The sequence below is a fragment of the Enhydra lutris genome, unplaced genomic scaffold, assembly GCF_002288905.1.
Source record: "Enhydra lutris kenyoni isolate GAN:26980312 unplaced genomic scaffold, ASM228890v2 scaffoldscaffold1, whole genome shotgun sequence".
Taxonomy (NCBI): domain Eukaryota; kingdom Metazoa; phylum Chordata; class Mammalia; order Carnivora; family Mustelidae; genus Enhydra; species Enhydra lutris.
The window spans coordinates 25,774,207-25,801,450 of NW_019154085.1; the positions used below are offsets into that span (position 1 = coordinate 25,774,207).

At 39.1% G+C, this 27,244-nt stretch overlaps 1 protein-coding gene across 2 annotated transcripts in view; it reads right to left on the minus strand.

The window, feature by feature from the left end:
• LOC111141847 (ATP binding cassette subfamily A member 12) overlaps positions 1-27,244 on the minus strand; it is a 170,696-nt gene that overhangs the window by 135,475 nt on the left and 7,977 nt on the right. For both annotated transcript variants that reach the window (XM_022494689.1, XM_022494698.1), the window contains exon 2: positions 20,475-20,568. In XM_022494689.1, coding sequence (XP_022350397.1) covers positions 20,475-20,568 — 94 coding nt within the window. The remainder of the gene's footprint in view (positions 1-20,474; positions 20,569-27,244) is intronic.

The window sequence follows — 27,244 nt, forward strand, 5'->3', positions numbered from 1 at the left end:
CAGCTTTAAAAGGACTTTCACAAATAACATCACATTTGAGCCTCATTCACATAACCATGGGAGGTAAGCATCATTTCCTCTTTTACGGATTAGGTAATAAAAGCTCAGTGACATCTGTAGGTAAACAAAATTGGAACTTGAAACGAGGAGCTGTGGTTTCAACTCCTATACTCTTTCCTCCTATCAATCTGCTTATATTGTGTGATCTGAAAGCTGGTGGAAGTCCAGGAGCCCCCCCTTCCCTGCCTCTAAATACTCTTTCCTAATTTGGCAATACGATATATATGTATTTCCACATATCTGGATATGTGTGCTTTTTTTATTTATATTTTTTAAAGACTTTATTTTTAAATAATCTCCACACCCGAAGTGGGGCTCAAACTCAAAACCTGAAGATCAAGAGTCACACACTCCACTGACTAAGCCAGCCAGGAACACCTGGATATGTATGCTTTTTAACCAGATTAGTAGATTATGTTACTTGAAATATGTAAGGCATCGGATGGATCCCTGATTTATCCATAGGGATTAGTGTTTATTAGTCACTGACATGTACATTCACGTAGAAGAGAATGGGGCAATGAATAGTGGAATGTAAAAGTCTGATTGAGAAGGAAGGCTGGAAACTGTCCTGAGCATGAAGCTATCCCTGAGTAAGACATCAGAGAGATCTAGACATTAGCATTTAGTACAAAAGTTATCAGAGAGGGATGGATGTAACTTTGGAAACAAAGAGAAAGGCTGGGAATATTCTGTGATCTAAGAACACTAATTAACTCTAGGCACCTTAAGAGATTATCTGGTAAAGTTCGTTTACACTGAAAAACCAGGAAGAATTTGCAAGAAGGGAAAAAATTAACCACATTCAGTTGTCTTTTGGATTAGCATAACACTGCTTTTCTTTTTTTTTTTTTCCTATATTAATACTAACTAGAAGTCCTAAACACTACCATCATGGTGCTCTCTTGGGGACAATGAGTTTGAAACCCATAGTTCAGGTGGATGTGTTGAGGCAGAGAAGCTCATGTGGTACGTCAAGTGGCTTATAATGGGTATTCAGGGGCACCTGGCTGGTTCAGTCAGTTGGGCTTCTGACTCTTGATTTTGGCTTGGGTTGTGATCTTGGAGTCTTGAGATTGGGCCTGGGTCAGGCTCTGCACACCACATGAAGTCTGCTTGTCCCCACCCTCTGCTCTCCCCACCATCCCCACCATGCATGATCTCTCTCTCTCAAATAGATAAGTAAATAAAATCTTAAAACAAAATAATAATGGGTATTCAGTCCAATGACAATGGTATGTGGTATGCCATGCTGAATGACTCAGCTTTAACTGTGCATCTTTTTCCCTTAAGCCATCATTTCAAAATGGAATCTTTTTTTAAAGATTTTATTTACTTATTTGACAGAGAAAGACAGAGAGAGAGAGACAGGGAGAGAGGGAACACAAGCAGGGGGAGTGGGAGAGGGAGAAGCAGGCTTCTTGCTGAGCAGGGAGCCGGATGCGGGGCTCCGGCTGAGCCGGAGGCAGATGCTTAACAACTGAGCCACCCAGGCGCCTCTCAAAATGGCAGTATTTTTATATGAATCTTATCATTATGAGGTTTCTCTTTCCACCTTTTCTTAGAAAGAGTATTTTCAATCTGTACCCAACATATCAATATGTAATTTACATGTGAATCACAACTTATGCTTACAGACAGCATTATTTCAAGGAGCAAAAAAGTGTAGTGACCTTTTACTTAGTAAATGTTAATGTGAGTAATAATAGTTGATTGTCTTATTACTCAAACAAAATGTTTGCTTTTGTCTTTCCGTAGTTCTTTAAAACCTAAGATTTAAATTTGGAGAAGGAAGTAAGATCAACAACCATCTTCTACGGACATAAAATGGCTGTTAAGATTAAAGCTGAAAGATGCAGTGACGAAGGCTGAGTTAAAATCCTTACCCCTCCAAAGAGGGAGTTTGGCCAGAAGCTTCTCATAACTTTTATCCCAACTGCACAGAGATCAATGGGCTCATTTGAACTCAGGAACCTATTAGTTACAACACTCCATGAAGGTCAATTGGACTTGCCAGCAAGGGCTTATAATGCATATTGTGCCATATATATAGATCTGTCAAAATATGGTTGGAGCGGGAGCTCAAAAAATATTACTGAATGAACAAATGAGCCAGTGAGCTTATGATACAGTGTCTGGTGCTTATGCAGGGAGCTAACGCTATGGCGCCTAAATCTGAATCACAATGAGCTCCTTGTACTTTAGCTGCACTGGACTTTCACTGTTGTAAGTATTAATTGAAATTAAGTGAACCAGATCAAGATTTTTAGGCTATGACAGGAAAGTTATGGGCTCAGTTAACCAATCCTTCTGGCCAAAACTCACTGCTGTCAGAGGCATGGATTGTGCGCCATCTTTAGGAGGGGCTGGCAAAAATCAGTGTGATTATCCGTAAGATCCAAGAGTTAACTGATATTACATAGTTGATACTTTATTTTAAAATACACTTGGATTCAGTGGGTGAAGTGTGTTTCTTAATTTTAACCTAGCAACTATCCATTAAATTTTAAATTAATTCTAACCTAAAATCCAGAGACTGACAGTTAATGTTTGAAGTTCCCAAATCAGGGATACACAGTCCAGGAAGAGTTAAATCTGAATGGAAAAACTCAAGGAGGACCCGAGCTAGGATGACATTCTGCAAAGGCAATCCTTCTCCTTTCAGAAATAAGTTTTCATTGCTGAAATGAATGGTGTTGAAGTTAATGTGGCTTGGTGAGAAAATATTATAAATGTACCTCCACCTTTGCATGAACAAGGTCTGAAGATCAGCAAACCAAGGGTCCCAAGACTCTCTGGAGTGTATGCGTGGTCTAGGAGTCTTGGCTTTTAGTACAAAAGTTATCAGAGAGGGATGGATGTAACAGGCAACAAAGAGTTTCCTAAGTAAGTCCTAAGTAAGTAAGTCTGGGCTAAAGCCCACTGGACATAAGGTTGCACGTGTCTCCAATGCATCTTTTCAGCAAGGCCTTTGTTAGAGTGCCTGCAAGGACAAGGAACTGGGACGCAATGGAACTTCATGAACTGGTTCGTGTGACCTCTTTTGTGCATGCTTGCCAATAAATGTTTTTATTGATGGCAAACTGCAAGACTTGTCATTGCAAATGTTGCCAAAAAGATCATGATGGAAGAAACCCGTAGGCTCACTTATCTCAAGTTATCAGACAATCATTAATATTGTCCATGAAGAACAAAGTAATGAGATCATGAATGGTCAACTTGGCTTAGGATTTTTTTTTTTTTTTAAGAGAGGGAGAGGGCCAAGTCTCTCTCTTTTTTTAAGATTTATTAATTTATTTATTTAGAGAGAGAGCACAAGCAATGGGAGGGGCAGACAGAAAGGGGAGGGAAAGCAGACTCCCCGCTGAATGCAGAGCCCCAGTCGGGTTTTGACCTTACAACTCTGAGATCATGACCTGAGCCAAAACCAAGAGCCAGACCCTCAACTGAGTGAGCCACCCAGGGGCCCCAGCTTTGGATATTCCTAACAGATTAGACAGCACAAAGCAGCAGATATTTATTCAAACAGTTTACTGCAAATGCAGATCTTTATCTTCCATTTAGGTTGTCAGTTTATTATTTGTGCTTGCTAGCGGAGTGTATTTTTAGAGCAAATATAGATATGAAAAATAAAATTCTTACCCTAAATGGTGTGTGTGCATGCATGGTTTGTGTGTGTGTAAGATGAGGGGTTTGTGAAGATAAAGGAAAAGAGACAAGCATGTATCTAAACAATTATCATTGGCATGATACTTGCTATGGTGATAGGGTCATGCACTGTGTTTGGTACTAAAGTATGAAATCTGGACTAATATAATTTGTGGCAGAAGGTAAAGTGGGCAGGTAGGGGTAGAGAAAGCTGTACCTGCTATGAGTTTTGAAGGACAAGTTGGAGCTAGTGGAGAGAATGACAGGGAAGAGAGAAAATAATATATGCAAAGGCATAAATGTTAAGAAAGCCCTTGAGAAGGCTGAAGTACAATAAAACTCCACGATAATGCAATAACTTGAATTCAGATATAAAGCAATCGACTCACCAGGTCATTTCATTATCCTTGCAAAACAGGCTCAGGCATTTTACATGATTGGATGTTCTGGACCCCACTTATAACATAATGGCAGCAATTCCTGTAGTCTGTTGAAAGTGGTTGGGGTGTGAAGTATGTGGCTGTGACTTCAGCCACATACTCCACATACTTCAGGGAGGGGATTATGGCCAAAGAGGGTAAGGAAGAGTTAGGCGTGAACATGAAAGGTTTTAGGTGCCATGTAGTAGAGTCTAGATTTTATCCCAAAAGTAATGTTGAGTCAGAATGATATTAAGCATGAAACTGGCATGGAAATATGTGTTTAGAAAAATAACTGGCATCAGGGGTGCCTGGCTGGCTCAGTCGGTGGAGCAGGCAACTTTGGATCTCAGGGTTTTCAGTTTAAGCCCTGCAATGGGTGTAGAGATTACTTAAAAATTTTAAAAAAAAATCTGAAAAAAAAAAAAAAAAAAAAGAACTGTCATCAGTATAAATGACAGATCAAAGGGAGCTAGATCAAGGATGCAGAAACTAGACAGAAAGGTGCTATAGTCCTAGCAAAGAGATAGGAGGAAGATCTAAACTAAGGCAGTGGCGGGGGGGATGGGAACAGAAGAGGTTTATTAGGAAGGAAGAACGGCCTGGATTTGGTAACTGAAGGATGTGAAAGTGAAGGGAAAAGGATGGTACCATTTTATTACTATGGATGACTCAGAGGATGGGGGATCCCTTCCCCATTATGAAATGGCCAGTTTGGGAGACAGGGAAGAAAAGGGAGTTACTAACAGATTTGGTGAACACTTCTAACAAACCCACATTCCCTTAATTATTTTTCTGGAGGTATTGCAATTGGGTTAGTCTACCATAATGAAAAGCCATTAGATTTCAATAGCTTGAGCTGAGCTGGAATAGATACATTCATCATGAGTTGACTGGGAGATTTGGAAACAAAGCTGTCAGAGGCTTAGTTTGGGGTTATTTGTCATCAGTGCAAACCCGGATTTTAATAAATGGGAGGAGGTGAAATTTAAGAAAGGGAAATGAGAATGGAGAAACCTATTCTTGGACAAAAGCTCGTTGATTCCTAGTTATGATCATGCATTGCTTATTAGCAACACTGAATGGTGCTGGTGACATAACACAGTGGCTCCTCAAATGAGTTTTAGTAGTAAACTGGGAGGGAGTTGGTATTTTGGGAGAAACCTCCGTGATGCATTGATTTAGTCAATCCATAAAACACTCCTACATCCATCCATCTAGCAAAAACGGAGCATCTGTACACTGAAAGAGCTGGGAACATTGGAACAAATTTAAAAAGAAAAAAATAAACGTTGGTCAGAACTCATTCAGAGAAGGTTTCTGTACTTCAGACCTCTACTGTATAAATAAGTGTCCAGAGATATGATAGGAATAACTAAAGTGAATGAAGACCTACTCTGGATTGATTGGATTCTTTTTAGCTATAATTCAAATTGTTCTTTTTCCTAAACCTTACTTATACTTAAATAGGTTCCTTATAAACGGTATAATCTTTTCTTGCTTATTGTTTTGTGATATCCATTTGCCTTCTCCTAAGAATGGGACAAGAACATCTCAAAACGAAAGGAATGATTATTGATACTCTGTAACTATTAGGAACCCCCTTACGCAAGGAAATCGAGACAAATATTAGCAAGTATATGATAGTAAAACAAGGGCTATCTTTTACAAATGAATGTGCAGACCAAAAAGCCTCAGTATTTCTGCTCTCATCAATTTCCCTTTCTTGTATGATTACTGTGTGGGGCCTATTGAAGGGAGTAGAATTCTTTCAAACATTGGTTCTATTAAAATGTACTTGACTTCTCAACTATAAACAGTTGATGTAACATCTTTATTGCCTTCAGTCTTACAGTGAAGCCTCACGAAGACAAACAAGTTCTATTAACAGTGGTTGTTGCTGAAGATTATAGAACTAATTTAGCATTAAGAGGATTTTTATCCAGTGTGTCTCTTGGCACAATTTCACATATATGATCTAGCACATAAGCACAGAAACCAAAGAGCAATTTACATCCCTTCCCAAATTTTAGATTAATTTAGATTGGCAGAACTAAGGTGAGAACCATGGCTTTCTTTTTCTCTTCAAACATTGGATGAGTACTTCTTTGACTGCAATAACAAGGATTGTCCTTCAGCTAGTAAGCAACTAACATTTTCACCTCTCTATCCTCGTGCCTAATTTTTCCCCCTAATGACAGATATGTATAACAAACACATCAAAAGGCCAGAGTTCAAATCACAAGTTTTTCTACTTACTAGCTGTTTAATCTTGGAGAAGCCATCTAATCAAAATCTTTTATTGAGCACTTACTGTATACATTAGTAGACTACAGGTATGCTCTTCTTTGACATCACAGATTAACTTATTACATGCTATATTATTAGATATGTTGTCTTATTTAACTCTCTCCAAAATGCTATGAGATAGGTAGTTTGCTTATCCTCATTTTACAGATGAAGAAACCGAGGCTCAGAGAAGTCAAGTGACTTCTCAAGGTCACAAAGGTTGAACTGGGACTTGAACTGAACACCCAGACCAAAGGACCAAGGGTTTGATCCATAGGCTCAGTTTGCCTAAGAGTTTTGAGTTTCTCATGTGTAAAATGGAAATCAGAATAATGAATCTCTCAAGATTCTTATAATAATTAAAAGACAATATTGCATAAAGGGGTCATTACTATTGTTATTATTGCTGTTCTATTTTCTCACTATCTCAGATTAAAAACTAGGAGCTCTTTTAATTCCAGATTTATTTCCCAGATTAAAAACTTGGAGAGCTCTTTTATTTACAACTATTCCTTTGTCTCCCAAACCCAATCTCCACCATCCCCTACTGACTCTTCCCACGATCATTCAATCCTTCCCATTTGTTTCATCAGTTACATGACAGTGCCCATCACTTTTTGTAATTTCAATAAATGTGTAATTCTTTTTCTTGCTCCAGGCTTCTATTCACACTGATAGAACCTTCCCATGCTATCTGATTAATATACACAAAACACAATATTCCTATTACCATGTGTCATTCTTTATTGATTACAGGGTAAGGGCATCCTAATGGCAACACCCTGGTATTTGAGACTCTGGGTCTCTTGGTTCTGTATCACCCATTCAAACTCATTTCTCAGTAGCATCTAATGGAATTGGAGGAAAAACGTGGGAGGCACTGATGGTATTTGGTGAAAAAGACAAGCTTAGGCAGGGGCCTCAGGAAGTAGAGACCAGAGACACAGACATCAAATAAATATATCCACAGTAAATCACAATTATATAAAGGAGGGGTGAGTGGGGATGAAAACTATGCTAGTATAGAGGTTCAGGCAAGGTTGCCTGAGGCAAAATAAGACCATTCACTTTATATTCCCAATACCCTGAACTTGGTTTATTCCCTTCCTTCCCTTGAAAATGCCCATTTTGGGATGCCTGGGTGGCTCCGTTGGTTAAGCAGCTGCCTTTGGCTCAGGTCACAATCCCAGGGTCCTGGGATCAAGTCCCGTATCGGGATCCTTGCTCAGCAGGGAGCCTGCTGCTCCCTCTGCCTGCCACTTACCCTGTTTATGCTCTTCTCGTCTCCCTCTCAAATAAATAAATAAAATTTTTTTAAAAAAAGAAAAATGTCTCATTCTTCTCCATACAAATCCAGTTATACTATTAGTCTTCCTCAGGATGCAGTTTAAGTCCTACTCACAATATTAAGCTTTGCTAACTTTCTAGACTCTAAGGATTGTATTTTTAAAAAACAAATTAGCGCATTTTCTGTTCTCTGTTCCTTATCAACATTGACTATGTAATAGATTATGGGTTTTAGGGTCAGGTATGGTAAGTCTTGCCGTCACAACCTGATTATTGATGTTTTTAATCTAAAAAGGCTGTGTTCTTCACCTTTAGATTCCACACAGTGTAATGAAAAATGAGTATTTGTGTAACGAATAGCTGAGTGTTCAGTGGGTATGTATATCCAGATGTGTAGAAATCTATGCAACAAAACGTAGGGATCAGAAACATGGCCCTAATACCTTAAGCAACCTTCCTAATGCTTAAGATTAACCTAATCCCACTCCTGCTCATTTGCTTTAGGTTTTATTTGAGCTAAAATTTGATACTCTTTGCATTAACGTTACAGAAAAACTGACTGCTTATTGTTCTGGAGGTTTGTCTACATTACCTAATGTTGACACAGGATTCATAATAACCCAAAAACTGAACTCGCCTGTGAGATTCACTCATCCCTGTCATTTGCCTTCCAGATTATCTATTTAATGCCAAATTTCCACATAAAACTAAATATAAATCAACAAAATAAAGACCTTAAGTCTCAGCTCTTGGCATGCCTCCGAAAGAAATGTGATCTCCAACAAAGTTCTGTTGCTTTGTTGTTGTGTTTTTCTAGTTTTCAGAATTCTGCTTAGCATGAAACTTTAAAACAGCTAATTAGAACTAACAGGATTCAATGCAGGCAAGTGAAGTTTTCAAAGCAGATTAGGTTCAACTTTGGCACAAAATTCTGCCAGAGTAAATAGAATTAGTAGTTGTGTAGAGAGGTGTGTGAGAGCTATGTATGTCACGCTCTACTCTAATGCACTTGTTTCCTTTCGTCTATGGGTTAAAAGTTGAAGCACACTACTACTCACATGAGAGAAATTCTAGCTGGTGCACAGTTATTTCTACTCTATTCCACTCCCACTCTCAGAGAGACTATATTCAAAATAATGATGCAATGATAGAAAGTTCATTGTCCACAGAATCCTCACAGGTGGTCATGAGATCATCAGCTGCTCAAAACACAGAAACTCCGCATTTTCTAAATTTTTAGTATCTCGCTTCTACACTTTACGCGCAGTATCCTTTCAATGACTATGACAAAATAATAACCTGCACAAGAGGCAAGCATTCTGGCCTGTATTGCACAGTCTTCCATTGACTTGTAAGTAAATTTGAACAGATTTCTTCCTATCTCTAGCCTTCATATATTATTGTACCAAATTTGTTCATTTGTTCAACAAATATTTGTTGGGTGACGACTAAGTACCAGGCGATATTCCAGAGAGTGGTTCTGTTAGCTATGCCAACAGCAAGGTGAGTGTTTCTAATAGAGATGAATGATCCTGCCTGGCAGACAGCATGGGGGGTAGAAAGAGGATTTGAGTAGTAAGACCAAATTAAATCTTGGCTTCAACAGTTACTTAGTGAGATCTGTTACTACCACCTCTGAAAATAAATATTTTCATCTATAAAATAGTAAGAGTTCAGAAAGTACTTAATGATGCCCCCACATGCAGGCACTGCGCTCGGTGCCAGAAATGTAGTGTAGTCTCAAGCAGATAATGACTCTGCTGTGTTGGGGCTGAGTATGTCAAGCATGTTAAGCACACACCATTACTGCACCACTGACTCTTGTTAGTCTGTGTGGTGGTTTTAAAATGTGTCCATAGAATCTCTGACACTTTTTCCTTCCAAAGGTAGAGCCTAATTCTCTTGTCCTTGAATATGTGCACAGGCTTAGTGACTTGTTCTAATGAAGAGAATGTGGTGGAGGTGATGCCTGGAGGCTTCTAAGGGTAGGTCATAAAAAGGCTAGCATCTGCCTGACTGTCTTCTGGATTGCATGTTCTGGGGAAGCTTGCTGCCATGTCATGAAAACACTAAAACAGCCTGTGGAGAGAAGCCACCAACTTGGCACCTACTTGGTACCACCTTGCTAAGCATGTCAACAATCCACCTCTAAAACAGATCTCCCAGCCCTAGTCAAGCTATCACAGGAAGCCAACTCCAGTAAAAATTCTGCTGCACTCTCATGAGAGACCGAAGGCAAAACTGCACAGTTAAGCCACTCCTAAATTTTGGGCCCATGGGAACTGGAGGACAATATATGTTCACTGTTGTTGCCACTGAGTTTGGGGAGGCAATTTCTTATAGACCAATAGATAACTAATTAAGCCTATGATTAAAAAAAAAAAAACAGATCTGGATGAAGATAAACAATTAGGGTTGAAGACCTTTTCAAGTTTCCCTTAGTTTATCTCCCATGTTGGGAAAAGAAAAATCAAGTAATTCTTTGCAGATTTCTAGTGTTTCTTTTCCTACAGGAGAAAATTCAAACTCTTTGGTCTAATGTTGAAAGCTCACACGATCAGAAGCAATTTGGTCTCTCCTACTCTCCAGCACTGACACTCTCCATTGCCCAATCGAGTCTACCTATCCTCAGCTAATTTTTGATCACGACCTTCCTCAGTCTTGAAGGGCATAGCTCTTCTTGTTGCACATTCACTTGTTTTCCTTTCAAGGTTACTTTAAGTCCTGGGGTAATTCTTGATGACACTAATGCACAGCCATCTCTTCCTTTTTTAAAACTTCTAGTAGGTTTTATTGCCAGTATGACTTATTGATACTTTTCTCCAAAGTATTTGTACTGTTATTACATGTCACTATCAATCACTAAATATTTGAGTTACCACTATGTGTAAAGCACTGTGCTCAGAGCTATGTTTAACACTTTTACTTCAATTACATTTAACTTTTTTATTTTTTTAAACCTATTATGGCATGTAACTTGTGTGTGTGTGTGTGTGTGTGTGTGTGAGAGAGAGAGAGAGAGAGAGAGAGAGAGAGAGAGTTTCACTCAAGAATTAGACAATAAGCAACTTGAGGACAGAACATAGACCTATTCTTCACAGCCTAGGTACATCTTGTAGAGTATGAACCTCTACAAGCATCTTTGTACCATTTTAATACAAGGCAGTAATTTTCAAAATAACGAAACAAACTTTGACATTTTCTCATTCTCCTGATATTTATGAAGCTAGAAGCAAGTGATTCTATGTTAGTGTGTGAAGTACTTGTTGAAGTGGAACTAGATTCCCCTGGCCATGCAACTACATTCATGAAATCATCTTTGATAAACCCACGGACATACAAGCTCAGGAAATTATGAACATTCTCTTCCTTAGTAACAATCTGATGGAACTCTCAGAGCAGAGGCATTCTCCTCAACTGTCCCAAATATGTGATCTCCAACATAAGACATGAAAATGGTATGAGACTTCCAGCATACTGAGGATTACAGTGAGAGATCCAGTGCTAAAATGAAGCAGGCAATGCTGGCAAAGTTTTCCCTGAAACTATTCAAAGAATTAAATCCACTCCCTGGTTGACTTTTACAGTGGGGAAAAAAAAAAAAAAAGGAACTGATTTAGAAGATAACTGAAAAGAAAGGAAAAGGTAGCTCTCAAACTTGAAGTTGCATCAGGATCACCTGGGAGTTCTGTAGACTGGTCCTCACGACCCCACTCCAGGCAACACCTCAACCATTCACCATCCAGCTCATCGTCTCTGCCTCCCCTCCACCACCACGATGCCTGTTTAGAAAGCCCAGGGTAATTCACCTCTTTCAACATGTGTGTCTCTATGATTTGGATTAAGGTAGAGTGGTTGAGTGTATCTGTTTATAGATAGGAAACAGCCTGAGAAAAGGTACACTGAAATGTCCACAATAGTTATTTTTAGAAGGCAAGATTATGCAGGACTTCTGTTTTTTACCATATGCATACGTATATTATTTAATTTTTAAATAATAACCATGTATATCTATGACCAGAAAAAATATAAATATCGTATACTTACATACTTAAAGCTAATTTGCTAAAAAGTTCCAATGGCTTCTCATCCTCTCCAAAATAAAGTTCAATGCTTTTAGAATTGATCAAATAACCTCAGCTTCCCACTTGCAACAAAAATCCTCCTTTTCCAGACAAAACAAACTCCAAATTCCTGGCACATCTAACTCTGTCATGTCCTGCGTCCCCACTCATGTTGGTCGCTGTCTGTGAGGAAGGCAAAGACACTAGTTGTCTAGCTGACAAACACCTCCTCATTATTTAAAACTCACGCTAAGATGTAGGACTCCCCTGTGAAGGAGGCTTTCCTGGTATCACAGCCAGTGCTATGGAAGCCGCACAGGAGCCCAAGGCAAAAGAAAAGTCGGTAATACTGAGCCTCACTTTATCTAAAATTTTAATAACATTTTGTTCATCACTGAATTTTAAAATTAATTTTTATATTTTAGAATATTGTACTGAAATATGATTGATCTTGATTACTGAGATTTTGTTAACCCCTCGAAGTCTGCCTTGAACTAGCACCAGCCCTGATGCCAGGTAAGGTTGTTGGACTCTTATCTCCTCTGCTGATTTCCTTTTGAGACTACATCCACTGTGGAATTTATCACATTGCATATTTATTTATCACAGATTCTGACACACTTATTAACCTCCTATGGATCTGACTGTTCTGAGAGCTCGTGGCTTTCTTGATCAGTGCAGACATTATAGGTACTCTTTAAATATGTGATGGAGGCAAGAATAAATGTGAAACTATAATCAAGTCTTAATTTTTCTAAGCCTCAGTTTTCTTATCTGTCAAATAATATGATACTAGATTAGCTCAATGATCTCGATGATTGATGTTATACCCTGTACTGATATATTATCAATAATACAAATCTAAAACATAATATCCAACGCCAATACAGCTCTTACTATGTGTCAGACATTTACCTAGGTATTTAACAAGTATTAACTCATTCAATTTTTACAGTAACTCTGTGAAGTGAGTGCTATTGATCAGCTTCGATATATAAATGTGGACACTAAAGCTCGGGGCATCCAAGACTTATTCAAGGCTTGGTTTGAATCCAGGCAGTTTGAATCTGAAGTCTGTGCTCTAAACCCTTATACTGCCTCTCACAATAATAATTTTACATGTAAGTATAAATATGTAAATATATGACCCAAACCAAAAGATTTTATTTTTAAATAACCAGACTTTATTTTTCTTAATGTGAACGTATTATAAGTCATTCTAATTTGAATCCACCATGAAATTTTAACCAAGTCAAGACTAGCGAATATTGTATGCTGTGGTGTTTCTTCCATGAGGGCTGCTCTACTCTAAAAATACACACTGGTTCATTTACCAAAGCAAAAGACACAATGTGACCTACTCAAAGAGAATGAGAAAAGCTGAACAATGAGAGCAACATAAAATCACTAAGGTTTCCTAGGCTAGGTTTCCTGGGTGATACTCAGAAGAATGCTTAACTGTCCCTTGGGAAAACATACAGTCAACCAACCACAGAGCCAGACCCTCACCTGCGAGCCTGTGTCTGGGCTCTGGGCTCTCAGATAAGTGAAGGAGAATATGCTGAATTTTGTTAAATCTGGCTCTTGGCTTCAGGGGTATATTGGAAACAACCATTACTGGGGATATTGGGGACCTGAGCAAGTAAGATAACTGTACTTGAGAAAATTGTATAAATAATCAATTATTTATCTTTATCATATAGACTTGAGTATTAGAAGTCCCCACCTGAGAGTAACAGAAGTGCCTCTGCACTTTATGAAGGGAAGAAGAGAGAGGGGGAGTGAAACAGAGAAGACATGTGACCTCCAGAGATGATGTCAGTGGGGTGGTCACCTCTGGAAGCTAGTAAATCATCAGAAGTAGGGATGACGCAGAAAGGACAGGGGGAATAAAACCCAAAAGACAAGAAATTTTCCATTGCGCAATTAGTAGCTATTCTTTACTCTTTTTCTTTCTTTCTTTTTTTTTTTTTTTTAAATATTTTTTACTTCTTTGAGAGAGAAAGAATGCAGAGGGGACTGGGTGGACAGAGGGAGACGGGGAGAGAATCTCAAGCAGATTCCCAGCTTACCAGGGAGCCCAGTGTGAGGCTTGATCCCACAATCCTGAGATCAGGACCTGAGCCAAAGCCAAGAGCCCTATGTTTACCCAACTGAGCCACCCAGGTGCCCCTATTCTTCTACTTGTTAAATTAAGTTTTATTGTACTTCAAGGTATTTCCGGCTTTCTGTTGCAACTCTGTGTACTAAGCCTAAGAAGGCATTAGTTGAGAAATCCTTTTGTCATGTTATCTGGCATCAGGGTGTGCCCACTGGCATTGCCTGAGAGCATGGCAGAATTTCAGATTAGGAGCAGGGAGAGATGGGCAGCTACCAGCAGGAGCTGAGCTGCCCCTCTGTAGGAGTGTGCCCAGGCCATGTTCATGCTGCGTCCCTCCTGCTGGTTTCCTCCAGCGTGGTGCAGAATGCTAGGGGACACAGTCAGTCTCCTCCATTTCTCTGAGTTTCACAGAGTCTACCTTCATGGTGCCATCCAAAACATCAGTCATGTTTCCAAAAACAGTTGTTAACTACTGATCTGCTGATGAAAGGTGTAAATGATAGGGCTTTGGCTGGGAAATTCAAAAGTTGCTCTAACATTTTCTGAAACTAAGGCAAGAAGCAGACTATAAATCTCACCCACACAAAAATCTTCTGTATATATTCACATGAGCTCTTAGGTATTTGTGAGGGAAATTCCCAGGTGGTTCTACCTACCTGGGGAGGAAAGGGGGAGCTTTATACCCCTTTTCTTGTCCCAATATTAACATTAGAGATATTGTTGATTGCACAGTCAGATTTACCTGGATGTGAGAAATAAACACCAAACCAAAAGGAAGCTAACTCCTTGTCCTTCACCTGTCACAGACTCCCATTGAGCTTTATTACGATGCATCTCTGGGTGAATTTGATAATCCAATCACCCCAATCTTTCAAACTGCACTAAATTCTGAATGATATATTACATTCTTATTTTGTTCTCTCTGGTAGGAATCATGCTGTATCTGATATTAGTATGATGCTGTGACATGATTTCTGCTGTTAATGTGCTGTCTAATGAGTGAGTCAAGATGAAAACAAAGCATTCAAAAACCACCATTAGCCTGTCCATCCACAAGAGAGATATAAAGGAGAAATAATTGGAGTTTTGAGTGATCAGGGAAGGCAAAAGGGTAAGCCTTAGATGTGAGCTTGTCTTTTGATAGACAAGGAAGACAAGACATGAGCATGTATATCCAAATGGGAACAAGCACAGGATATGTGGAAGACATTCAGACACTGACTCTTTAGGCAAAGGCCTCATACTGCAGAGCACATTGAGCAGAAAGTTGAATGAATCTGATTATGAAGGTCTTGAAAGTAAGATAAAGGGGAGTTGAAACTTTATAGACCCAAAGAATATTTTAAGGGATTATTTGATCTGACACTATGGGAAGAATTAGAGACTGGGCTTTCAGAGTGTCCCCCACCCCCAAAATAAAAAGCTGTTGAAGAAACACAGGTGTAATACAATGAGATCTTGAACCAAGGGACTACAGGAAGGACGGAAAGGAAGGGGTAACTCCAGGACACATTTCACAAGATAGATTCTGTCTTGAAGGCTCATGGTTATGGGAGGTGAAGAAGGAAGAGGAGGAGTTCAGGATGATTCAGACGTTTCTAACCTGAGACTGCCTGGTGTTGCTGGCACATGTGAGAATGGAGAAATCGGATGGGGCAACACCTGGCAGGAGATGAATGATGATGAGTTCTGAGCCTCCCAGAACAAAACCTGCATTAATTTTGAGCCAATCAAAATAGAAAAGGAAATTATTTATTATGGGTGCCTCAGCTACTACTGTTAAATCATGAGCACCCTGGGCAGCGCGGTGTACCCCACAGCAGAACCCTGTCCTCACACATTTGCTGTCCCTTCCCTGAAATCACGCCACAGGGAGTCAGAAGCAAGAGCAGGGCCAGAAAAAGCCTGGCTCCTCTAACTTTCACAACCCTCAAGTAAGATGCCTCATTGGCTTTTTCAACATAAAACCGCACAACAGCTTCCTCCTAACAATTCAGGGACCACAGGCAGAGCCCCACGCAGGAATCCCACGAGCCACCAATTAATCAATAACTTCAATCTTCCTTCTCCCATTTTTTTCCTAGAGTTGCTGACAAGTAGAAAAGCTGACTGAGTTCACTTTTACAGCCGTGCTCCATCTATGGTAATGCGAACAAGTGGTATGAGGGAGGAAAAGGAGGGGCTCTAAACTGAAATGAGCTGGACCTTGGGATTGCCACTGCTGGCGCTCACAACCTGAACACAACTACTGTATCTGCTGGTAAAACTGGATTTAAAATTCAGGCTTGGGCACACAGTACCCATGTGAATATGGGTGAATTACTTAACATCTCTGTGCCTCTGTTTTGTCATCTCTAAAATTGGGACAATCATACTACATAGTTCATAGAGATGATGCATCCACTAAGGAAATATATGTGACATACTCAGCATAGTGTCTGACATGTACTAAGGTGTTCAAGAAATTGTCACCCCTATTATTACTTTTATCACATCCCTGGAGACAAAAGACATGGAGGTCAGAAGACATGCTGGTCATGGCAACTGTGCATTTACCGAAGCTATGGAGTCCCACCCAGATGGGTAGTGTTCGGGATAAACCTGTGCTAGCACACATTTCGATATAATTCAATTGGCAGTTGGCTCATGCCTTCCAACAGCTCATTTTCAGATGTGACATGGGCTGGCTTTCTTCTCTTTGGAGGAGGTGAGGTATTAGGAAGTGATGGCCTCAAGATGATCAGAATGTAATCCAGGCTATGGCCATACTTACACAGTATCACTTCCATTGTGCTTTTAAGTATTTTCAACCACTTGAAAAATACAGTTTTTCATTAACTTCATAAAAAAAAAAAGTGACTCCTTATTTGGCAAGACAACAAGTTTTGGAGTCTACTTATCTCATTATGGCAGGGTTTTTTCTGTTCTTGAAAAGTAGTGAGCTCCGCAGTAATTAGGAACTGCTTGCCTGCACTTGGTGGGTATGCGCGTGTTGAAAGGAGACAAAGATAACACTACATTATGGCTGGGCTTAGTCTAAATGAGTTTTGGAGGGTTTGTTTTGTTTTGTTTGTCTTTGCTCCTAAGCATGATGTTTTGGCTTTAAACTCTGCCTCCTGACAAGTTACTGCATGTACAGATTATAAGAGGTTGGAACTATTTCAAATGTGGAGGCTTACCCCATTTCTTTTCTATGTGAACAAGAAGCATCCTGGCCCGTCTGCCAGGCTTGGGAAGCTTTCCTTACCTGAGACTTACTGTTTACAGAAGCTAGTTACCGAAGCTGTCTGTGGCAACACAGAAGGGCATGAGTGAAGGCAGAGGATGCCGAAAGTCAGTCTTATGCTCAGACGGGGCTCACCATAGCCAAGACTGCAGCAGCTTCCATCCTCAACCAAAGACTTCTCCAGACACCCATCAGTCAAGAAAACTATGGAGGGAGCCTTCTGAGTCACTCATCATATCTGTTCCGTATGATATACCAGCGTACACACCTGCCCAGCTATTCTGGGAGCAGGATGTGCCCACGGGATGACAACTCCTTTCTCATCATAGCTGAGTTTCAGCTGGGGTGTAGCCTGGAGTTTCTTCTTCATTTCTCTGTTGCCCAACTAGCACTGAAGCAGTCACTGTAGCCCAGAAAGGGTTGTAACTCTGTTAAACAGGACCTGATTTCCATGATACTACAACCACAGTGACTCTTGCAGAATTAGTCAGAGGGAGGCAGCATTCTCCACTGAATACTAATATTTAGGATAACTTTGATTCATACACCAGCCTGCACCTTTCCCCCCAGTATTTCCTCATTTCATGATAGAGACAGAGATGGGGTGTTCATATTCCTAATCTCTAACTTTTAGTCTGGCTTTTGTGAAACATGAATAATTCAACACAAGAAATAAGTACTGACTCCTAGATGTAAAAAATGTGACTCCATAAGCTTAAAACTAGAGGCTAGAATGACTGCCTAGGTTCAAATCCTGACATCACCACTTATTAACTGAACTCTTGGTCAAGTTACTTACTCTCTCTGTGCACTGGTTTTCTCCACGATGAACCGAGTAACACTGCCATTACCTCCCAAAGCATCTGGCACATGTGAGATCAAGAAATACTGTTTCCATTTATTATTATGAACTCACTTTAATCTTTCACTATAATAGATATGAGAAACAAAGAAAAACAACAATAATTTTAAAAATCCCTGAATCCAAACTTTCATTTTGGACTTACTCCTTCTCTACCACAAGACAGGGTGGAAAAAAGTAACCATATCCATACTAGTTTTAGATTCTCTAATTTGCTGTACAGACAGCTCCTTTAATTATAAAATACTTTATACTCGACTGATTATACAATGAGTTGATATTTTGGACACAATTTGTATTTTGGCTGTCTGGTAAAATATGAGACAAATCTCATATTTTCCTCTCTTTTTTTCTCCCAAATCTCTCTTTACCTCTTTCCAAAGGTAAAGGTAGTTTCCAAAACCCTTCTCTCCTATCCCACATGATTGAGTTTTGGCAAATTACATTCTCTCTGGGTCCCAATGTTCTCCTCTGTGAACTGTAAATAAAAAACTATTTTTTAACTGAGTCTTATAAGGTCTGAGAGACTAGCAAAAACACTTCCAATGTCTGAACTTCCCTATAATTCTGTTCTCTCTTACCCACAAACATAAAGACAATCACCTCATAACTATTATGAGCATATGATCATACGTCCATCGTAAAAGGTTGTTATTCATCTCCTTCTGGACATTGTGATTTTGCAGAACTTTTAAAGATAAAGTCTCTGAGGCAATCATCACATGGTTTTTCCAATTTTTTTCTTCATAACTTAGTGGGACTGTAATAGCTCTCCATGATTTTCTCCCGAATCTCTAAATCCCATCAGGTAGCACCAGTTAATTCTATTCTCCCACACAACTTATATCTCTGTCTTATAAGAGGAACTTACTGCATAACTGAAAAATCTTTATAAATAAGAAATTGGTAGAAATAAGTTGTTGAAAGAAGCTAACAGATTCCTTTTGTCACTGTCGTTAGTGAATTGATAATTAGCATCTTAAACCACAGTAGTTCAAAGAGTGTTTGTCCGTATGGGCTGAATGCTTTATATCTGAAGTCCATGCTACTTCAGATAGGCAAGAGCACATAATTTCAACAATACACAATGGACGTAATCTGTTATAAAGAACTAATATGCACACAATATGAAGAGAACAAAATTATGCTGCTTTTATAAACAACCTAATAAAATCTCATCAACAACAACTGCATAAGAACTTGAGCAAAAGTCCTTTAGACATGGTTAGGTATTTTCAAATGTAAGGAATTATGTACTCTCATACCAAGAGTTTAAATACTTTACACTAATTGAACTGATGTTCTCTTCCAAATTATTCTATTGTGTGTGAATCACGATTCCGCCATGGCTGTCATCTTACTTCTTAGGACTCGGTGACTGAAAAACACTTATTTTTAAAAGTCACTAGAGCTCATTATTCTCTTTACAAATAATTCAGTATAGTCTTCTTTTATATGGCAAATTACCATAATTTATCTGAAATACAATCTGATTTGCAGAAATTTGGTCTACAAGAAGCTTTTCAGAAAATGACTGCTTTGTGAAACTCAAGCATCTCACCTAACCCTCACTCGTCTACCAAGACAACTGGCTCCAAGGTTTAGGAACAAAAGCAGAAACACCACCGTCAGATCATGGGGTTAAAAGGCTCACCCCCCTCAGTTCTGAGGCCTTCTCTGAGTCTTTCCTGCATCTCCATTCTGGATCCAAAGGAAAACAATGGCCTGAATTGGCACTGTGCCTACTTTTCAACTGCGTGATGACAAAATAATGCAGCTAAAATAGCACTGACTGGAAAACAATGTTCTTTCAAATGAAATGTGTTGATACATTTGCACCACTCATACCAGCCCTGAACAGAGATAAGAGATTTGTATAGTGCTCTGCATTTCATGTGTTCAGGTGACCAAATACCAGCCTGTGGTTTCTGCCACAGTACAAAAGTAAAGGATGTTCTAGCTTGAGATTGCTGCTTGTTTGTGTTGTACATACCATAACGAGCTTTATAAGGTGAATAATAAATGAGTCAAATTTTTACAAAGATTAAAATGTATTGTGGCTCCTACATGTTTCATAATTTTTTTAGATAAATATTACAGGCTCACCTTTCTAACTGATTCAAAAAGCTGGAGGAAAAAAACAGGCTAAGTATTTATACAAATACTTCCAAGTGGAAACACTACTAAAATTTTAGAAAAAAACATTAAGGAGGTATCGAAATAAATTTTACCTAGAATCCCAAAATTAGGGGTGCCTGGGTGACACAGTCAGTTAAGTGTCCAACTCTTGATTTTGGCTAAGATCATGATCTCAGGGTCACGATATTGAGCACCGTGTCAGGTTCCACACCCAGTGAGGAATTTGCTTGGGATTCTCTCTCCTTCTCCCTCTGCGCACCCCCCACTGTGCACACACAAGCTCTCTCCCTTTCTTACTCTCTCTCAAATAAGTAAGTCTTTAAAAGAAAAAAAAATAATAATAATCCCAAAATTAGGGAAACAAATCTCATTTACTTACAAGTTGGTTTTGCTGTTGGAGGAAATTTGGTCCGGGTAATAGCCAAAATTATGAAAATAATGACTGGCCATAAAATCAAGACAAGGGTCCAAAGCTGCAAAATAATGACAGGAAAAAAAAAAAAAGTTAATTATATTGCTGAACTAAATGGCAAGAAGTACAATATATAAAAGTCCAACACAAACCAGGTATTTGCTTGTAAATACTATTAATTAGAAGGGAATGAGAGATTTTTAAGACTACAGGAGAACCTGAAGTGAACACAAGAATGCTTTTTTCCTTAAAATGAGCTTTTGAAGCCCCCTTTAGAGTCACCTCTCATGACTGTCCCAAGAATGATGATCTTAAAATTCAAATCTCATCAGTAATTTCCCTGCTTCAAAATCTTTAGTTGCTTGTTGGATAAGGTTCAACATTCTAAACAGGGCATACAAAACCCCAAAATAATCCCAACCTAGACCTATCTTACCTACCACTTCCAATGTCAGGATTCTAGAGTTAGCCATAGAGATTTGTGTATGATACACATGTGTAAAGGAATGAATGAATAAATGGGTCAATAAGTAGATGAGTAAATGGGAACTTAATGGTCTATGTACTATAAGTAGTGCCGCTATAAATAGTATCTCGTGTCTGCTTTTATCATAGAACTTATACTCTTATCATCTATATACCTACTTTTTTTTTCTTGGCTTTAATAAATTGGCAATTCTTTTATGGCAGGAAGTGTCTTCTTTATTTCTGAATTTCAACTGGTACAAAACAGATGCTCAACAAATGTACACTGCATCAAAATTTCTATTAGAGGATTTCACCATAAGACACTTCAGGAATGGCTTCTCTCCCCACATAGACATGATTCAGTTCATAAGATGTATACTTAATATTTTACATATGTATTAAAACTGGTTCCAAAGCAGTGAAAAACACGTATTCTCAAGATCAACTGTGCTACACAAACAGTTACAGTGCTCAAACCAAACCCTACAGAACAAACACCGCCAATGAGTAAGGGACCAGCGGGGTTAGGAAGGGGGGATAGGTAGGGGACTTCATGACTAAGCTCACAAAAGTCCCTGAAATCCTGAGACTTAAGGAAACCAGAGATAAGGGACTAAACCAGATCACCCTGCCCTAAACATCAGAGGTGGGTTCTCGGTTCTTTTTATGGCAGTCACATCTTGACCACAAAGAATGACCAGACCCCAAAGGAGAAGTAAGCCATTAAAGATGTTATCACCAGTCGCTACTCGAGCCAAGACCTCCCAAGAATGGTAAGACCATAAGCTCCCTGGTCAGTTCTGAATAAAAGACTGTCAGTGGAGGCCCATGTTGGAAACCTGGTCAGGATGCCTCTCACTCTTGAGATCTTTTTCTGTCTCCTTCATGAATAAAGTCCTATCGCTTTGCTCATTCTCCTCTGTTGGCCAGATTCATTCTCGGACTCCATGAGACAAGAACCTCCCTCTCCTGCTTCCCCTGTACTTAATAAAGTTCAGCTTGGAACTATGTTTCTGCCTGGTTATGCAGACTTGTTACCACTTCTCCTTCACTCCCCACCACTTCAGAGACGATAGGCTTCTGACAAATCTCAAACTACTGCCTGAGGCTCCTTAAATCTCCAAAACAATCTAGATCTGTTCAATTATTGATCCTTAAGTTGACTATGAAAATCTCCATTGAGTGTCTACAGTACTGCTGTTCTTGCTGAAAGGCCTGTAACCAACTTCTTGGACTGCAGATTTAAGGGTATATTTTTAGCAAGTGGGAGAAACCCGAGGATACTTGGTCTGATCACAGCTGAAAAGGTCCCAGAGAGGCTGAACAGCTACATCTGTAGCAGTGCTTCTCAAGCATTAATGTGTATACCAGATCACCAAGGGATCTTGGAAACATGCCAATTCAGACTCAGAAGATCTGAGGTTGGGCAGAGAGATTCTGCATTTCTCACAAGCTGCAGGTGGGTGCTGCTGCTGCTGCTGTCCGTGAACCACACTTGGAGTACAGCAGTTCTAAATGTATGCCACCTTACCTAACTAGCAGGACTGTAGATAAAGTCCTAGAATATTTCTGAAATATTCTGAAAAGTTCCTTCAAATGAATGGATAGAATTCAGGGCATTTAAAAACTTGGACAGGAAAAAAAATATATTTTTATTTTCTCCACTATTTGATTGAAATTTAGCGTTTCCATTAATGACGAATGTAGGCAACAACCCATAATGCTCTTGGAAGTGCCTGTGACTTTGTCACAAATATCAAATCATATTAGTATTGTCGCAGATACCTCAAAGGTCTGCTTCTAGTCAGAGCAACAAAAATTATAGTAGTTACAGGTTTACCATATTTACTTATTTATTTAGTGTTATAATTAAGAAGCACATGCTACCATATCATACATTTGTTTTTTAGTACCTTAATGACTGAATTTCAGTAGAATCGGTTTTATTTGCAATTCTATTTATTTTATTGATTTCAAAGCACTATTCTTAGAAGGACCCTAGACTTTTACTAGGCTACCAAAGACATCCATGGCACAAAGAGGCTAAGATGACTGACCTGATCCATCTTTTTTTTTAAAGAATTTTTATTTATTTATTTGACAGAGACAATGATAGAGCCCAAGCAGGGGGAGCAGCAGAGGGAGAGGGAAAGACATGCTCTCTGCTGAGCAGAGAGCCCGATGCAGGACTCGATCCTAGGACCTGAGATCATGACTGGAGCTGAAGGCAGACACTTAACCATCTGAGCCACCCAGGTGCCCTCCAACTTTCTTTCTTATTCTCTGTGGTGCATATGATTAGCACAGCCTTATCCATTAACTTACCCACAGTCACATACTCAGTTGGAAAGCAGAGCAGGGAACAAGGATCTGAATATCAAGATATTTAGGCTAGATTTTTTTGTTTTAATTATCATCCTACTCTGAGGAAAAAATAATGCCTTACAGAAAGTATATCAGAAAAATATGAGAGGGGTGTCCAGGTGGCTCAGTTGTTAAGCATCTGCCTTTGGCTCAGGTCATGATCCTAGAGTCCTGGGATTGAGTCCCGCATCTGGCTCTCTGCTCAGCAGGAAGCGTGCCTCTCCCTCTCCCACTCTCCCTGCTTGTGTTCCCTCTATTGCTGTGTCTCTCTCTGTCCAATAAGTAAAAATCTTTAAAAAAAAAAAAAAAAAACAAAGGAAAGGAAAGAAAAAGAAAAATATGAGTGTTGTAGAAATGTAAGATGTGTTATTCTAGCCTAGTCTCTGATACATTCAAAAATTAGAGTCTGGGGGCGCCTGGGTGGCTCAGTGGGTTAAGCCTCTGCCTTCAGCTCAGGTCATGATCTCAGGGTCCTGGGATCGAGCCCCGCATTGGGCTCTCTGCTCAGCAGGGAGCCTGCTTCCCCCACTTTCTCTCTCTGCCTGCCTCTCTGGCTACTTGTGATCTCTGGCTATCAAATAAATAAATAAAATCTTTAAAAAAAAAAATTAGAGTCTGCTCTTCAAAGACCTAGATGCAGGTACCATTTTTATTCTGTATGACTCATTTGAAATGTAGACTATGAAGAACGAGGGTTTAAAAATTTAATGTTTGTGGATTTCTTGGCTTTATATTTGAAGTCATAATTATTCTTAAAATATATATATATATATTCCAAATAAGTTTAGTGCCCCACAGTTACTTTCAGGAGCACCTATTCATTTTCTAGAGCAACCTCATGAGAATTCAGTGAGCAACTGGGACCAACTGGACCAACACAAATGTACATTCACATTCAAATAAAGGGCATATGTCATGGGATATCTTTGAATTATCTCTCAATTGATCTAATTTGATGGTTCCATGAGGATGTTTTGATAATGAAATTAATTTTAGACATGATTTAAATCCAGACAAAAATCCAAATTGTATCAGAACAGTTTAAGAAATCTGGACTCTATTATAGGTAAAAAACTACAGCAAGCCTATAAGCACTCTATTATTGAAAGATTTCCCCTGGGATTTTTAGGTCAGAGAGGTTTGGAGAACATTTCTGCATACTGCATTTTAGAAGAATAAACACAAAGCCCTCCACACTGTGATCTTGGGAATGTTAAGGTTGACAAGTTAATCACAAAAGCAAGAAATAAACAAAATTTAAATTTTCATAGCAGCAGGATTGCTCCCAACACCATTCTAAATATTATCATAAACCACCTAGAAGCAAATGCAGTGTCAAGTATCCAAATACTAAATCAATGAGCCATGACTCCTTTTTGTTTGTTCAGAAAAGGGCTGATTATTGATTGTACACATATAGATATTGGGGCTATTTGAAAACTAAGGGAAAAGCAGTTTTCAGAAGTTTCATATTTTTGCTAATATTTTAATTATCTCACATTTGTCTCTACCTCATTTTTGTGTTCCACCCCTTCCCCCCATTCTTGACATCTAAAGGCATATGCACACTAAGTAGTTTGTCTCTTATTTCTCCAGGGATTATTTCCATTGAGATGTCCCATTCTGTTCTCTTTCTCCTCCCTTTCCCTTACGGAAAAATTGGGTGCCTGAAAATCCTTTTCTGAGGCCCAGAGAAAGGCTAGTCCACACTAGGACTGAAGGCACCACAGTAACACAGGGAAGAACGTGGGTCCCTAACAAGGTGAAGAGAAAACACTCAGTTCAGAAGTCAGACTTGGGAGGTCAAAACCCAGATAGAGTAAGGAGGGTATCTATTTAGGGTGAGAAACAGGTAACTGGTTTCAACACAGGGAGGTAGACCAAAAAAGTAAATACATTATCCATTAGAGGAGCCAGGTTTCTCACTATCCATCAAGGGAATTATTAACAAGAAAAACAGGAAAACAAGAGTTTTTTAGTGTTGGGTTAGAATTAAAGATATGGGGCGCCTGGGTGGCTCAGTGGGTTAAGCCGCTGCCTTCGGCTCAGGTCATGATCTCAGGGTCCTGGGATCGAGTCCCGCGTCGGGTTCTCTGCTCGGCAGAGATCCTGCTTCCCTCTCTCTCTCTCTGCCTGCCTCTCCATCTACTTGTGATCTCTCTCTGTCAAATAAATAAATAAAATCTTTAAAAAAAAAAAAAAAAAGAATTAAAGATATGGGTAGGAACGCCTGGTTTCCAAAATGCATTAAGAGACATAAAACATAGCTATAATAAATGGGTGGGTAAAATTCGTTTATTTGCTTTTTTTTCTGGTTTCAGAAAAGTTGTTTCTGCCTCATCATGTATTTTCTCTGTCCCAACCTGGAAATACCTATGTTTCCAAGAAACCTTAGCTTCTTTTGTGAAAGCTAGGTGTTCTCGTTGCTATTGGAGTGTCAACTGTTTTCAAGCCCAGCCAGAGCTATAGAATAGATACAGATACAGAGATTAGACAGATGGATAGACAGATAAGAGATCCTGCTTCCCTCTCTCTCTCTCTGCCTGCCTCTCCATCTACTTGTGATCTCTCTCTGTCAAATAAATAAATAAAATCTTTAAAAAAAAAAAAAAAAAGAATTAAAGATATGGGTAGGAACGCCTGGTTTCCAAAATGCATTAAGAGACATAAAACATAGCTATAATAAATGGGTGGGTAAAATTCGTTTATTTGCTTTTTTTTCTGGTTTCAGAAAAGTTGTTTCTGCCTCATCATGTATTTTCTCTGTCCCAACCTGGAAATACCTATGTTTCCAAGAAACCTTAGCTTCTTTTGTGAAAGCTAGGTGTTCTCGTTGCTATTGGAGTGTCAACTGTTTTCAAGCCCAGCCAGAGCTATAGAATAGATACAGATACAGAGATTAGACAGATGGATAGACAGATAAAAGAAAGAAAGAAAGAAAGAAAGAAAGAAAGAAAGAAAGAAAGAAAGAAAGAAGAAAGAAAGGTGATAGATACACTGCTTAGAGAATGTCAGAAAATGATGGGGAGTGGTGCCTAGGTGGCTCAGCTGGTTAAGCATCTGCCTTTGGCTCAGATCATAATCTTGGGGTCCTGGGACTGAGGACCTCAGGCTCCCTGCACATCAGGGAGTCTATTTCTCCCTCTCCCTCGCCCCTCACTATTGCTCATGTTCTCTGTCTCAAATAAAAAAATATAATCTTAAAAAAAAAAAGAAAATGAAAATGAGGTATGTCAATAGGACACAGATATAAGCCTCTCACAAACTTGAGCATCAAATTTGACCCACTGGCCAAATTTAAACAGTAAGAAAATGTAATATTATGAAAATAAAAAATTACATCTAACTGAATAAACTAAGAATCCGGAAATCTATGTAGGTATAAGTACATAAACAAACAGATAAATTGGAAGTTTAATGATGAATGGGATACGCACGGAGTCTCAAAATAGATGCCCCCCAAAATGGGACAGAGGGACATTATGTACCTCCTGATGTGAGGCAAAGGTGCAAGAACATGGCATCATTTTTGAAGTATTCCTGCCAAAGATAAATAGCCAGAGTCTAAAAATAAGGAAACAACAGTCTTAAATGTTCAAAATGTGTGAGGGTCATGAAAGTCAAGGAAAGACTAACCAACTGTTATAGACTGAAGGAGACCAGAGACATGAAAACTGGATGCAGAACGTGATTCTGAACTGGAATCTTTTGTTATAAAAGATATGGTTGGGACAACTGATGAGCCTGAATTGTGCCTAAAGATCTGATTGTCATGTTGACAGTAGGTTAATGTCCTTGTTTGTAAAATAGGGACACTAAAGTATCCAAAGTAATGGGGCATCAATCTCAACTGGCTCTAGAAAGAAAGTTATTTGTACAGTTCTTGCAACTTTTAACATTTGAAA